Below are 14,209 nucleotides of genomic sequence, written 5' to 3' on the forward strand. Positions count from 1 at the left end.
ACGAAATGGCTTCGGAAAAAGGGCCCGTAGAGCCATCTCCGCCACTTCTTGCATTGGCGGAATGGCTGCACGGGAAATGTTCTAGGGTCAAGCTTACCGAATTATTCCTCGGCAGTGCTAACCACGAAAGCATGCAAGCTTTCCTGTCCAGGTGGTTCTGCTCCATTTCCCGGCGCTCCTTCACCGAGGTACTAAATAAGTCTGATTCCATCGTGAAACTTGTTCCCCTCTCTCTCTTCAACCCCCTTGCCCACCTCTCCACTATCTACCTGCGGGCATCGATAACAGGAACATCCATCATCTGCAATACCAATTGTCTCCCAATGGATATCGAGCACGGCAATGTTGACGATTGGCCAATCTCCCCGGGGTCAAGCAGATCATCTGCTCCCGTGCGCCCACAGACACCGAGCCGTTGCTTCTAAATACCAGAGTCTACCACCGCGCAGCGCCCAAAGCGCAGACTCGACAACAAGAGCACGGCACCCACACAACACAGCACATACCCTCCCTTGCTCCTTCTCTTCCTCCTTCTCCTCCCGGAAGCCTCTGTGCCTCTCAGCCCCAATCCCATGCCGTACCTAGGCAGGTTGGTCTCCCCGCGTAAACCCTGAAACATTCCAGAAGCTCGAGTCCCACGTGGTGAACGGACTCCCGGCCAAGGAATATACCACACTTGAATCCCACCACCCGCACCATTGCACTGCACCCACGCGACTAGGCTTGTTATCCGAATGGCTACCTTAGCTGGGCAGTCAGAAGAAAACGCCCATCTTCTTCGTTCAAGAAAGATCAATTTTAAATCCGAGATAACCACGCTAGGGAGCACTGATCGCACACTGATACAGATTTGTACCTGCAGCCGGGTTAGATAAGACGGAAAGGAAAAGATGGGCTCAACGTCGATCAGCCGCTTTCCCGCACCATGCGCTCCCGCGAACTTCAACGGTGAGTTCATTCGCTATGGATGAGCGAAAAGTCGGTGGCTGCTTCGAATATGGTTCTACGCTATCACAAGCCTGCTTCAGATGGGAAACCTGGTGGCGGCTCCTTCGAGGCGCAATCGAACGATTTCGTCCCTGTCTCTCTTACTCTCACAACCGTCAATTACATTACGATTACCAGGTTCTATATCTCACTAAGTACCACGCGAAGAAGTCTTCCCGTGAAATCCTCACGCCGCCATAAGCGTAGCCGCCGGGAGCAGCCCCGACGAAGCCGTCGTCGCGCAAACACATCCCTGGCCAGCAATACTCGTCACAGGCGGACTCGTACACGTCGAATACGGCTCATGCGCCGCAAACGTCGGCACCGGCGCCGGCGCCACGACCTCGGCTTTCACAAACACGGGAATAATCTGGCCCGTGGACAGCCGAAAAGCACGGTGGTTCAGCGCCTTCAGGAGCTTCGTGATCTCGCCCGAGTGGCTCGTGATGCTCAACCACGTCTTGTCGTCGGCGCGGAAGACGTCGTCCAGCACGGCCTTGGAGCGCGCGTCCTGGGCGTCGCTCGTCTCGCTTTCATTGCGGCGCCAGAGCTGGTCATATTCCGCGAACCCGGGCTCAAATTCGAAAGAAGGGAAGGTCGAGGCGATGTAGGTCTTGTTGGAGCGCCAGTTGCAGGTGTGTACCGTCATACCCTCGCGGAAGCCCTCCTTGACGACGGGGACGAAGGGGTGCTCGTCGGCCGGGATGGGGATGTCGCCAAAGGTGATGTTGGCGGTGTAGCCGCAGCGGATCAGGGGGCTGGTGTAGTAGGACTCGAAGTAGGGCATCTTCTGGGTCGCGTAGCGGTCCTTGAAGTAGGCGTTTGCCTTGAGAGCTTCGTTTGCGCCGGCCGGGGTCAGGAGGGGATCGGCCCAGCGGGCGGTGGCGTTGCCGTCTTGTTCGGCCCAGTAGCACTGTCGTCACGTTAGCTGCGGTGGCCTTGCTGTTCTCGGTGGTGTCGAGGTCATGTTCTCACGTTCCAAGCGGGCGTGCCGTAGAATGACTCGGCGGCGTTGTGCCAGCCCTCACCGTGGCGGCCCATGAAGAGCAGCTTGTACTGGACGCTGTCGCTCTTGCGGCAGCCAGAGTTCAGGTACTGGACCCAGTGGTCGAAACGCTGCCATTGGGTCTTGACGCCCTCGGGGTCGAAGTGCTTGTCCGTTGGGTACGTCCGGTTGATAAGACCAAAGTTGACCGCAGCCTATCGTAGGTTATTAGTGAGAGTTTCGCATCGAGATATCTCCCAGGACCGGCAAAACGTACATAGTCGAAGCCGGTCGGATCAGTACTGTTGTCGTCCTGCAAGAAGTACCCAGGAACAGACGTGTACTTGATGTCCTTTCCCTCGGCCTCTGGCCAGGCAGCGAGGGCGAGGGTGAGAGGTGCGAGAGCGAGGACGGAAGACAGCACGAGACCCTTCATCTTGGCGGAGGTGCTTGTCGAGAGAATGAGCAAGAGGACTGGAGCTGGGGAGAGGTACATCGCAGCGTAGCATGCGGGGAGGGAGAGAGCTCTGGATAAATAGCACCGAGATGGAGAAGACCGACGATCCCCGCTCCAAGACCCCAGTCATTTCTTCTTGAACCATTGACGCGCCATGCCGGGGCAGATTGCCTAGATGAAGCGCCGGTGACTCGCCAGGCTCAGATTCGAGATGTCGTCCGAAGAAAATCGGCATCCGGGGGACTGGAAAGTTGCGGGTGGTCAAAGATGGTGATCCCTGGCGGTGACCAATGGATGGATTAATTGTTGCACGTGGGCGCCTGTGATGGCCCGGGTTCCTGGCAGCGGATGACACCCGACCACGTTTTTGTTATTGTTCCTGAGTGATTTCAACAACTTTGATGGAGACAATAGAGATTTGATTGAGGCTCATCCATGGGATATTGCCAGTATCGGAAGTCCAGTATTGGAAGATGGCCCGGCTAGCTAAAGTCGTCAGGTATTGATGAACATCCTGTCATTCCCAGCCATAGCTTCTGGGGCGTATATTTGGTGCACTGTCGCAATTTCAAGGCCCCAAGATGTTCATTCATTGTCGAGCTGGGCCGGTATTCGTTGTGTCATCGAACAAAAAGGAAGCTCCAAGACAATAGGCCATCAAATGCTGCGGCAGATGCGTTTATCCAAAGGTTTGTCAAAAACACGTGCCAATCCGTCCATCTGATGTTTTTGTTGGTGCTACTGGGCAGGTACGTAGATGGGAACAGGGGAAGAACCGTTGGGACGGGATGGATGACAGCGGGCAACACGACAGCCAAACATGTGAACCTGGACGGCTGGCGAGGAGCTTACAGTGGACCTGGGACCCGATTCACCAGAAAAAAGGCCCCGTGAGCGCCGTTGCGTGGCTGGTCCGGCCGCTGGAAAGCTCTGGTGGGTCTCGGCTATCGCAGTGGCGCTGGAACCTCGCCAATCACACGGCGCCGCTACGGGAGCGGGACATCGCGACCTGAGCCATTGACATGCCGTCCCTTCAAGGCTCAATCAAACCTCATGTGAAATTCGCCCAGTCGGTGAAACTTTGTTGACGCAACACCAGCAGGTCATTATCACAAGACTTTTGCTGTGCATTCATTACCTAGCAGTCTTAAGGTTCCCGGGATCCTGGAGAATCAGCAATACATTGGGTCACCTTCAACTCCCACATCATCAACCCATCATGGTCAACTCCGACCCTGAATACCCACCCGGCGAGCCAGCCCCTGAGATTCTGGAGGAGCGCATCTGGATCGATGGCTGCTTCGACTTTTTCCACCACGGTATGTCGACTGTCACGCCTGCCTCATAGCTTCAAGGACTGATCGTCATAGGCCATGCTGGAGCCATCGTGCAAGCCCGCCAACTAGGCAGCGAGCTCTACATCGGCGTCCACTCCGATGAGTCCATCCTCGAGAACAAGGGTCCGACAGTCATGACTCTTCAAGAGCGGTACATCTCTCTGCTCCAATTCACAGCACGTTACTAACATTCACAAAAGTCTGGCTGCCGTCGACGCCTGCCGCTGGGTCACAAAATCCATCGGCCAGGCCCCCTACGTGACGCAACTCGACTGGATCAGCCACTACGGCTGCAAGTACGTCGTCCACGGCGACGACATCACCTCGGACGCCGACGGCTACGACTGCTACCGCTTCGTCAAGGAGGCCGGCCGCTTCAAGGTCGTCAAGCGCACCCCCAGCATCTCCACCACCGACCTCGTCGGCCGCATGCTCCTCTGCACCAAGACGCACTTTATCAAATCCCTGGAGAATCTCTTGTCCGGCGATGAGGGTCAGGGCCAGGGTGCCGCCTCCCGGGACGAGATCAAGGCCGAGGCCGAGGCCCTGACGGAGCGGATGAAGCTGTACGCTACCGACGAGACGGGGAAGAACCCCGGTGTCGAGGTGTGGTTCTGGGCTGCATCGGGGGAGGCAAAGGCCGAAGCTACAGTCGAGGAGAAGGGCGTGTTTTCGCGGTTCTTACCGGGCAAGGGACCACAGATCGGTCAACGCGTCGTCTACGTCGACGGCGGCTTCGACCTGTTTTCCAGCGGGCACATCGAGTTTCTCCGCCGGGTGGTCGAGACCGAGGAGGAGCTGGCGCGCGGGGAGGGATGGTATACCGAGCAGGCCGTCAACGAGCGCGTCAGCAAGGGCGGCGATTATCCGCCCGCGTACGTCGTGGCGGGTATTCACTCTGACGAGGAGATTAACCACTGGAAGGGCATCAACTACCCCATCATGAACATTTACGAGCGCGGTCTCTGCGTGCTGCAGTGCAGGGTACGTCCTTCAACAGCCATGATGGACGGCTTCGAGCATGACTATCCAAGTAACGATACGCTAACAAATAGTATTGTAGTACGTCAACGCCGTCGTCTTCGGCGCCCCGTTCGCCCCGACAAAGGCCTACCTCACGTCTCTGCCGTGGGGCACGCCGGACGCCGTGTACCACGGCCCCACAGCCTTCATACCGCTGACGTACGACCCGTACACGGCGCCCAAGGAGATGGGCATCATGCGGGCGGTGGGCGAGCACGAATTTGCGAGCGTCAACGCCGGGACAATTGTGCAGCGCATCATGAGAAGCCGCGACATGTACGAGGAGCGGCAGCGCAAGAAGGGCATCAAAGCCGAGGGGGAGTCTGCGGCGCGCGGGAGGGAGATTCTCGAGGAGGAGCAGGCGGCGCGGGAGGCGGGTAGGGCGCGGCAGTGAGATTGTGTGTGTGTGTGTGCATGCATCGTGGGATCTTTGAGAGGGGAGCATCATTATGAGGCCGGCAGCATGTTTACATTTGGATACCTCGAGTAGCAGAATTCCTTTGGGTTGAAGGGCAGAATGGATTGGCCTTCAACAGGTCACGGGTGGAAGAAAGGGAACTACCAAATGATACCTGGAGAGAGTACTGGAAATCACAGATAGTAAAATATTACTTTAGTATACTTATCACAACGTGTCTGCTAGTCTCCGCGTGTCATTACTTGGGATGTCTCGGTTGGGCCTATGTGGGTGAGTCTGGGTGTGCGTGAAAGTGTGTCTCAGAAGGATGAACGGCGTCTTTTACATACTTTCCAGACCGCCTCTCTGTGAATGATATAGCGTGATAGGTAGGTACTATAGTCAGACACACACTGCGCAAACAAGTGCGAACCAAAAGATTGGCGCCGCGATCTAAGGGGAAGAGACGAGACATGTCCGGTGCCAAGCCACGTACCTAGGAAGAGAGTAGGCAAGGTACCCCGCGATTTGCAGGTCAAGTGACCAAAGGTCAGAGAGCCGGGCGTCTGCGCCCGTCTTTGATGGTTCAAACCCAGAATGTCCGTCCAGGTTGCGTTGCAGGGCTGAGACGTTTGGGAGAGCAGACCGGGCAAGTTGAGGTTCGTAAAGGTAAGGCGAGGTACTTTGATGTTTTGTATTGGATTAGAAATCGGTTAGGGATAAGCAACTGCCAGATCTGGGCATCCATCTCGTCATATGTAGGTAAGATAATCCCCATTGTCTCTCCGTGTTGACCGGGGAGAAGATGGAAAAAGTGTGTGTGTGTGAAGGAAACCGTGGAAGAAGATCCGGGCCTCCGGCAACCAACCCAGAAGGATGCATGCAGGAGGTTCGCATTGGTGGTGCATCGTGTGAGAGAAGATGTACAGTGCCAGGAGATGCTACACCTGCCTCAATGGTTACACTCGGCACCTTGAGGGATCTCGCCTCCGCCAACCCAAGCGATACGATCCAATGTTCGAGAAGGAAATTCGGGTTGGGATCTGTTGAAGAGATTTAAACGATGGAGGGGGGAAGCACGAGGCAGGGAGCACGGGGGGTTGCTACCTACCTGACCATTGGGACTGAAAGAGAAGGAAAGCAGTGGTCAACTGTGCGGCGTGCCTTCCATTGTGGTTGCTCGGACTTGTTTCCCCACGTCATCGCCTACACTCGGCTATCCGCGGGAGGGGTAACATGGGAAACCGAGAATGGAAGGGACAACTGACAAGGAAGGACCAGATAACGATAACACTTGCTTCCAATTCCGCTCTTTGGTTGACCACGCCTTCCTCCACGGCAGTGCCCAGGTACCTTACCTTAATGTGCCTTGAGTGAGGTACCTAAGCAAAGTACCTCAGCTGCACGCATCTCAACAACAGCAATTGGAACCTTGACATCTTGGCGACGAACTTGACGATGCGAATTCCGCACTCTCCTTTCCGTCATATTCGCGAATCGCGAGGTCCCGAGGCCAAGTGTGCACTTACGACTCGTCCTCCCGAAAAGACAACGCCATCATCACCGGGGATGACCTCAATTGACTCGATCGGCCGCATCAAAACCCTGTCGGGCCATGTCAATAGTTGTCGACTCAAAGGGCAAAAAGGGCGAACTGGACAAGTAGGGCGCGCTTGATCGTTGCGATGTCGGACCTTGCCCATGTTCATCCCCTGAACATGACAACATACTCGCTGCACCCGGAATGATGCTTATCGGGTAGCCAATGTGTTCGGAGTCATTATTTGTTGCGTTCGAGCGAGGTTGAATGAGACATCAAAACAACATCTACACTAGCCGAACTCCAAGTCCGATGCTGAAGCCACGCACACCACGGTACATACTGCGTACACTACATTGGGGGGCAGCACCGTTCGGCTTCGGACCGCGCGCACCAAAGCCGCAATGGGGCACAAGGACGTCGACCGACTGGAGCCGTGCCCGGCCGACGGCTTGTGGTGGGACAAACTGGAGGTGCATCGCCTTCTTGTACAGCATTCCCTTCCGTCAGGCAGTTCCCTGCTACACCTTAGACCGGCGCTGCTACCGCTGCTGCTGCTGCTTGCTGCATTGCGTTGCGGTGTACGACGGCATGTACCTGATGCGCCATTGACTAAAAAACCATCCCCCGACGAATGAGCGGCCGCGGCTTGACCTCTTGTTTCGTCACAGAATTTTTTTCGATCATGTCCCTTGCAACAAGTCGCATCTTTGCTGGTCTTCAGACGCTGCGCAGTCACGGCAGTATTAGGTATCTGTAGCCATCTCGAGGTGGGATGGCCCCGGCTCTAGCGGATAACTGTGGGATCCGGATTTTCTTTCTTCTTCTTTTTTCCCTTCTTCTTGGCCATCCTCAGACTCGGATTGGTGGTCTGGTAACTGGCTTATCTCTGAAGAACGGCATGTCTGTGTGGGGACTCGAGCAGCAAGACAATCCTTCCTCGATCAAAGGACGGGCTTCGATTCGATCATCGCCCGACGCACTGGCAAAAGTTGGAAAGGGCGAGAGATGAGATGAGATGTGAGAGAAACAGTCACATCCCATCCCATCCCGGATCCCCCAAAGTTCAAACCGCTGCCACCGACGCTTCACAATTGCTCACGCGCTGGTGGGTCCCGGCCCGGCTCCACTCCATCGAAAGAAAAAAAAAAAATAGTACGCGGGCTCGGCATTGCCATCCCTCGACGTTGAACATCGGCACAACGCTCTTCAGAGTCCAGAATTGCTATCCTGTATGGTACCTACAGAATGTTAAGACAATGGCGGAAGCAAAACGTCAAGGGGCTTACGGCGTTACCTCCATCTGGCGACCTTTCCGCATGTGGATCCCCCGGGCAAGCGACGGCATACCAACGACAAAAAGCCATGCAGCAAATCGGCCGCCTTGGCTTGAAAGTTCCAGTCAACCATCTTCCCGTGGTCCACCATCCATCCATGATCCATCCATGACTTGACTAGGGCATGGATCAATTCCTGAACCCGTTGGCGTCTGCTGGTCTCTTTTCTTACGCGCATCTGGTTTACTTCGTGCCCTCTGGCAACCACCCATGGAACCAACCACACGGAGTATCCGTACCCAGCAACCACTTCAGACGGACAGGTTTGCTTGTTCCTCTTTTCTTTCCGTGTATATGTAGGTATTCGTACTACCTTGCCTTACATCACACACCTTTAGGTACTCTGCGAGGTATCGTCCTCCCCTTACCCTTCCCACCCCATTCACATCCATGCTCCATGCACTGCACAGGTCAAATTCTCCATGATGTTCCCTGTTATCTGAAAACGCCCTTTCCAAGACCGGACCCGCTGCCCCTCTGCATTGGCCCTTGAGTCACCTGCTCCATCTGTCACTAGAAACCTTGAGCCAAGCCAAACTGTGACAAACCCGTCCGTCCTACTTAAGCTCTTGCCGTCACTCCTACAACTTGACCTCGTGGCTTTGTTCTCTTCCTTCTCCATCTTAAGCCGAATCTCTTCCTCCCTGTGTCTTTCACTTATATACACACATATTGCTTGTGTGTTTCCTCTGGCCAGTGCTACTACCTGTTACTTCGTTCAAGTAACGGCAAATCGACCCCTCGACCCCGCCAACTCCGAGATTCTTCATATATCCACCACATCGGTCTCTCACACAAACAACAGACTCACATCAACAATCACAATGGCTCCCGGCACCATCTCCCCCGGTCTGCACCATGGCAACCAGGATATTGACCTGACTTCCTCCGCCATTGAGCACAAGCTCGAGGCCATTCCCAATGGCAAGGCTTCCAACGGCACCAAGGCCACCTACCAGGAGCTTGACGCCTCCAAGCTCATTTATTCCCGTACCCAGAACCCGCGTGCCGTCCCCGATCCTGCCTCCGCCAATGCTGGCTCCGAGACCATCGCCACCGACCACATGGTCGCTGCCACCTGGAAGGTCGGCACTGGCTGGTCTACCCCGGAGCTGAAGCCCTACGGCCCCATCTCCCTCATGCCGACTGCCTCCGTCCTGCACTACGCCACCGAATGCTTCGAGGGTCTCAAGGTCTTCCGCGGCTTTGACGGCAAGCTTCGCCTGTTCCGCCCCGACCGCAACTGCGAGCGCATGCTCATGTCCTCCACCCGCATCGCCCTGCCCTCCTTCCCTCCCGCCGAACTCGAGAAGCTCATCATCGCCCTCATGGCCGTCGACGGCCCCAAGTGGCTGCCTCGCGAGCGTCCCGGATCCTTCCTCTACCTCCGCCCTACTATGATCGGAACCCAGCCCCAGCTCGGCGTTCAGGCACCTTCCGAGGCCATGCTCTACATTATCTGCACCTATATGCCTGTCATGGACTCTCCCGTCGGCGGTATGAAGCTCCACACGAGTCCCGAGGATATGGTTCGCGCCTGGGTTGGTGGATTTGGCTACGCCAAGGTCGGTGCCAACTACGGCCCGTCTCTGCTGGCTACTGTTGAGGCCCGCAGCCGTGGGTTCGGCCAGATTCTCTGGCTGTACGGACAGGAGCAGTACTGCACCGAGGCCGGTGCCAGCAACTTCTTCGTTGTGTGGAAGAACAAGGAGACCGGCAGGACGGAGATCATTACCGCGCCCCTCGACGACAGGTTGATTCTCGACGGTGTCACGAGACGCAGCGTTCTCCAGCTCGCCCGCGAGCGCCTCGGCGACAGCGTCGACATTGTTGAGCGCAGATACACCATCGATGAGGTCATCCAGGCTCACGAGGAGGGCCGCATTGTCGAGTCCTTTGCCGCCGGTACCGCTGTAAGTTTTAATCAATGCCCTCTTTCGTTCAGACGACTTGCTAATGCCATCTCAGTTCTTCATCTGCCCCATCTCTCTGATCCACCACCGTGGCAAGGACGTCAACATGGGCATGGGCGGCGAAGGCGTCGGTGGCGAGTACACTCTCCAGATCAAGGAGTGGATGAAGGACATCATGTACGGCGGCGAGCAGCACGAGTGGGGCGTCGTCGTCCAGGAGGAGCAGTAGACGGATCTGCTCAGACGAAGAAGAGTAAGAAAAGAGACGAGAGACACGGTTAAAGAAACGGCATTAGCCTTGGTCTGAGAACGACCGGGGTTCGGGTTATGAGATTCAGTCATGGCTGGGGCGTTGTATGGCATTTTGCACACCAAAATTCGGCGTTTGCATTGGAGGGTTAACAAGTACCAGAAGGAGTGGTGCATGGTTTGGTAAACTTAGAGTACTACCGCAGCATCAAAATTCACAAGATTAATATGATCATTGGAGATACTCTCGCGTATGCTTGTTGAGGAGGTGAAGAATACTCGATATGAGGAGTCAGCTGATGGTACTTGGGTGAGACCCAATCTGAGCTCGCCCATAAGTTTCCACCCTCCCAATGTATTACGCCAGTAATGGCTGAACACTGCGCATGACTATGAGGCATAGACTTGGTCAACGAGCCACCTTTTACTAGCTCAGCAAATTCACTTTCTTTGGGATGATGAGTTCCTTTGACGACTGCCCCATAACGATTGATGCCCAGCGTACTTTCCTGCTTCATTAGCCACGCAGTCATGAGTCCACAGAGCTGTTTGTGTCTGTTACTTGAGTCCACTTTGGTTGACATATCCAGGGTTCCATCCAACTTGGAAAACATAGCTGTATCTTCCTTCCAACCCATGCATCCACCCCCTCCAACTTTCAACCTCCCCTGCTCCCACCACCACACTCCTGCCTCTTCCCAAATCCTTCCGTCTCCATCTCGTAATCCGGCGGGAACCGCGCGTTCTGGCGCTCAATCATGTCGGCGGCATCATACAAGTCCACCTTGCTCTCGTCGACGGTGCTCCCGACGGGGTGTTCCGCTTCGCTGTTGAACATGAAGAAGGTGTTTGGGGCTGGCGCCTGACCGACGGCGCATTTGGTGTCGGCGACGACCTTGTTGTTGGCGTCGGCGCAAAAGACTTTTCCTGCTGGCGCTGCTGCTGCTGAGGCGCTGCGGGCGCCGAGGAAGGCGAGGGCTGCGGCTTGGAGGCCTGGGAGGGCGATGTGTTGGCTCTTCATTGTTTGTTGCTTCTTGTTTTTGCAGGAAAGAGTGTGACGGCGTGACTGAGTCGCTCGATATAATGAGTGATGCGAGGTGTTTTGTAAGTACAGAATGGCCGGAGTTGATTCTTGAGCGAGTGACTAAAAGCAAGGTCTTTGAGGTGGTCCAAGCAAGGAGCTGAGGATGATGAGCGAGGATGGAGGACTCCGAAAACAGATACTTATAATCATCTTGTCTTCTTACATGAAGTGATCTTCATTGTCTCGAATGACCTCAATCAACTATGCTTTGAATATAGTATCAACTGTTCAAGCTGACTCGCCTCATAATGCAGATGTAGAACTCTAAAGGTTGAGTTGAATAATCACAACTCGCCGAAAGTTGTCTTCAAGCGGCAGTTCCTAGGCAATTGGACACATTCGGAGCGTCCGGACTTTGCCAAGACCGCTGGCGAGTTCAGACGGGCGCATATCATATACGAAGATCAACTCACGGATAAACACCATCAATTCATTCCAGATATCGTAAGTCGCGGGGCTAAACAAGGTCGGGCAGAAGAATGCAAATGAAAAAGCAGAATTCAGGTACTAGGCTTTAGACTTTGCTCTGGCTTGTAGTTCCCAAGCACTCGGATTGAGGCACACGTCGCTTGTGTCAGTGTTCGTCCCATGACTCCGAGAACCGAAAGGTTTGACAGGGGATGCCGGAGGGCCAGCAGTTTGACTAAGCTCATGCCAAGCGTGTAGCTACAGTACTTTACACTTTCCCACGTCATTCGTTGTTCGCGACTCAGGACGGAGGAATGATCATCATCGCTTTTGATTGAGCCAAGACAACTCTAATCAAGTGCTTCTATTTCTACCAGTCGGAACAACCATGATGCTCATTTCCATCAGGTTGAGTGAAGCCTTGGAAGTCTATAACTCTATGTGTCTATTACTGATCAGGGCTTCACCGAGTTATTTTGTGCAGTTTGTATACACGTATAGAAGCTTTCAAGAGACTGAATCATTCTGGAACGGAATGTTTTAGGAGAGTACTTATTGAGACTCGCAGTTCCCGCATACTTACGCTTGCAAGCCATTGCCTACTTGCCTATCCCCCAGCTGCAATTACTAGTTACCACGGAATAGTCACTCTTTTCGTTCCCCTCCAAATTCTTGCTGTCATTCTCCTTCAATAAACTCCTTCTCAGCACTTCTACAACTTTTGCTCGTCCACAGACTGCTATTCTCTCATAGTGAGCCTATAGTCCTCAGCCACTTCGGATCCACCACTGACATATCACCTCCTAGATGCGTCTCCCATCAATCCTCTCGACCACTCTTCTAGTCGCCGGCATCGCCCAAGCCCAAAACTGCGTCGAGAACGGTCCCACAGGCGACGCCATCACCGGTTTCAGGTTCTCGGGGACATGCGAATCCTGGCAGTGGTTCTCGCGCGATAAAGGCACGCAGGTCAAGCTTCAGCCGGACTGCTTCCTGCGCCAGACGTTCCCCAACGCCACACCTGTGGGCCACGTATGTATCCAGCTCGAGAGCGGGGGCCACAAGTGCTTCTCGGCGCCGGGGGCGGGGGCACCGCAGTGTAGGGTGCCGGATGACTTTTGTTCGGGGATCCAGAATATGTGGGGATGGTAAGACGGCCGTTGTCATGCAGTATTGCTGTGTTTGCTCGTTCGAAGCTAGCTGCAGCGATGGTATAGGGGCTGGAACGGTGTTATGAGTTGTGACTAGAAAGTTTTGCTATTCGGGAAGTGGTCCACCTAGTTTCGATATCAGCCGACCAGAGCGGGTCTTCCGGTGCGTACTTATCCGGCGCCCGCTTAGGTGCGGCCGGCAGTTGCTTATATGAATCGCCAAATTGTACAATGGACTAATCCTGGGTTTCTAACTGTTAACGCGTGCAGTCATCTTGTAAAAGCTCCAATACGGCTGAGCACAATAGCAGCTTTCCCCCTCATCTAACGTGGTCTGGGTTGACTGTCATCAGTTTCAACTTCTATTCTACCCAAGTTCATACTAATATTGCGGTGCTTAACGAACCGTTCCTTCTTTGCATTGTCAAGATTTCCGGTGGAAGCATTCCCAGCCTTCTGACGTGCCCAGGATATAGGCGCCCAGAGTCCAGATCCATGCCATTATTGGCACAAGTAAACACAGAGATCGGTCTCGGGCGGATTCGTGCTGTGCTCGAAGAACATCTCACTAACCCAACCTCGATGGTAGGTCTTGTGGTTGATAACATGAAGAAACATGCCACCCAAAGTCATCTCTGCAGGTGTGCCGTTGACGTAATTGAACTTGGATCGCTTGCTGAAGCTTTCCTCATCTTGCCTGGTCGCCCAATCGATGTACCACTGGTTGACCTCAAACTGCTTTTCGACCAACTCCTCAAATTTCGGGTATAACAGATCACGGCGGGTCGAGAAGCCGTGGTCCTCTTCGAGTAGATGTGCACGCCAGATCAGGTCGACCTGATGATTGTGGTTGAGTGTGCCCATCATGGACTTGAAAAGAGTCGTGCGCGGCTGGTAGACCGCCCCAGACGGCAGCTGTTTCTGAATCGCTGCGAAAAGTACTTGGTCGGCCCAGTTGTTATACTTGGCAAGCATAACAGCCGTCTCCCTTGTGAGCATGGTGCGTGTTGGTCTGTTGTGAGATTCGCAGCAAGGTTGGCAGGGAACAAATTGAATATCGAGGGTATTTAATGTGATCTTGACTTTCGTGTAGGGGCAGTGTAGTTATATACCGCTAGATCTCATGATAATATTCAGCCGACACACTTGTGAACGATACAAATTGGATTGCCTTTAGCGTTTGCTCGTTTCCATCTTTCAACTGCTCCTCTTGTTTGCTTTGTCATCCTCTCTCGGACTTGCCCCTCTAATGACATGAAGACATAGGGCGCCTGAACATAAACTTTGCATGAATGGATTGATAAGCATGACGTGGAATTCATCCATGTGCCGGCGGCGAGC

The 14,209-nt window shown here is 54.4% G+C and overlaps 6 protein-coding genes across 6 annotated transcripts; 3 read left to right on the plus strand and 3 right to left on the minus strand.

Annotated features, from left to right (window-relative positions):
* Positions 1 to 143: 143 nt before the first annotated feature.
* Positions 144 to 3,171, minus strand: HER10_EVM0004570 (phosphoglycerate mutase). The gene is made up of 3 exons (XM_035474208.1): positions 2,250 to 3,171; positions 1,963 to 2,187; positions 144 to 1,900 (listed from the first exon to the last, which is right to left on the minus strand). Exons 1-3 carry the CDS (start codon positions 2,466 to 2,468, stop codon positions 1,175 to 1,177), a joined length of 1,170 nt encoding a protein of 389 aa, XP_035325895.1. The 5' UTR covers positions 2,469 to 3,171; the 3' UTR covers positions 144 to 1,174.
* Positions 3,172 to 3,373: 202 nt separating this feature from the next.
* On the plus strand, positions 3,374 to 6,274 carry HER10_EVM0008653 (cytidylyltransferase). The gene is made up of 4 exons (XM_035478167.1): positions 3,374 to 3,748; positions 3,800 to 3,917; positions 3,967 to 4,750; positions 4,830 to 6,274. The coding sequence occupies exons 1-4, from the start codon at positions 3,649 to 3,651 to the stop codon at positions 5,181 to 5,183; spliced, it is 1,356 nt and encodes a 451-aa protein (XP_035325942.1). The 5' UTR covers positions 3,374 to 3,648; the 3' UTR covers positions 5,184 to 6,274.
* Positions 6,275 to 7,930: 1,656 nt separating this feature from the next.
* Positions 7,931 to 10,611, plus strand: HER10_EVM0000841 (branched-chain amino acid aminotransferase). Its single transcript, XM_035470608.1, has 2 exons — positions 7,931 to 9,976; positions 10,032 to 10,611. Exons 1-2 carry the CDS (start codon positions 8,888 to 8,890, stop codon positions 10,203 to 10,205), a joined length of 1,263 nt encoding a protein of 420 aa, XP_035325852.1. The 5' UTR covers positions 7,931 to 8,887; the 3' UTR covers positions 10,206 to 10,611.
* A 272-nt stretch (positions 10,612 to 10,883) lies between these two features.
* HER10_EVM0004243 (uncharacterized protein) lies at positions 10,884 to 11,603 on the minus strand (the record flags this gene model as incomplete). Its single annotated transcript, XM_035473895.1, has 1 exon — positions 10,884 to 11,603. Exon 1 carries the CDS (start codon positions 11,244 to 11,246, stop codon positions 10,884 to 10,886), a length of 363 nt encoding a protein of 120 aa, XP_035325889.1. The 5' UTR covers positions 11,247 to 11,603.
* A 452-nt stretch (positions 11,604 to 12,055) lies between these two features.
* HER10_EVM0011587 (uncharacterized protein) lies at positions 12,056 to 12,869 on the plus strand (the record flags this gene model as incomplete). Its single annotated transcript, XM_035481015.1, has 1 exon — positions 12,056 to 12,869. Exon 1 carries the CDS (start codon positions 12,525 to 12,527, stop codon positions 12,867 to 12,869), a length of 345 nt encoding a protein of 114 aa, XP_035325977.1. The 5' UTR covers positions 12,056 to 12,524.
* Positions 12,870 to 13,105: 236 nt separating this feature from the next.
* HER10_EVM0011109 (uncharacterized protein) lies at positions 13,106 to 14,006 on the minus strand. The gene has a single exon (XM_035480548.1). It carries the CDS (start codon positions 13,865 to 13,867, stop codon positions 13,370 to 13,372), a length of 498 nt encoding a protein of 165 aa, XP_035325970.1. The 5' UTR covers positions 13,868 to 14,006; the 3' UTR covers positions 13,106 to 13,369.
* Between the last annotated feature and the right edge of the window lie 203 nt (positions 14,007 to 14,209).

Source organism: Colletotrichum scovillei, assembly GCF_011075155.1.
Source record: "Colletotrichum scovillei strain TJNH1 chromosome Unknown Contig00013, whole genome shotgun sequence".
Lineage (NCBI taxonomy): Eukaryota > Fungi > Ascomycota > Sordariomycetes > Glomerellales > Glomerellaceae > Colletotrichum > Colletotrichum scovillei.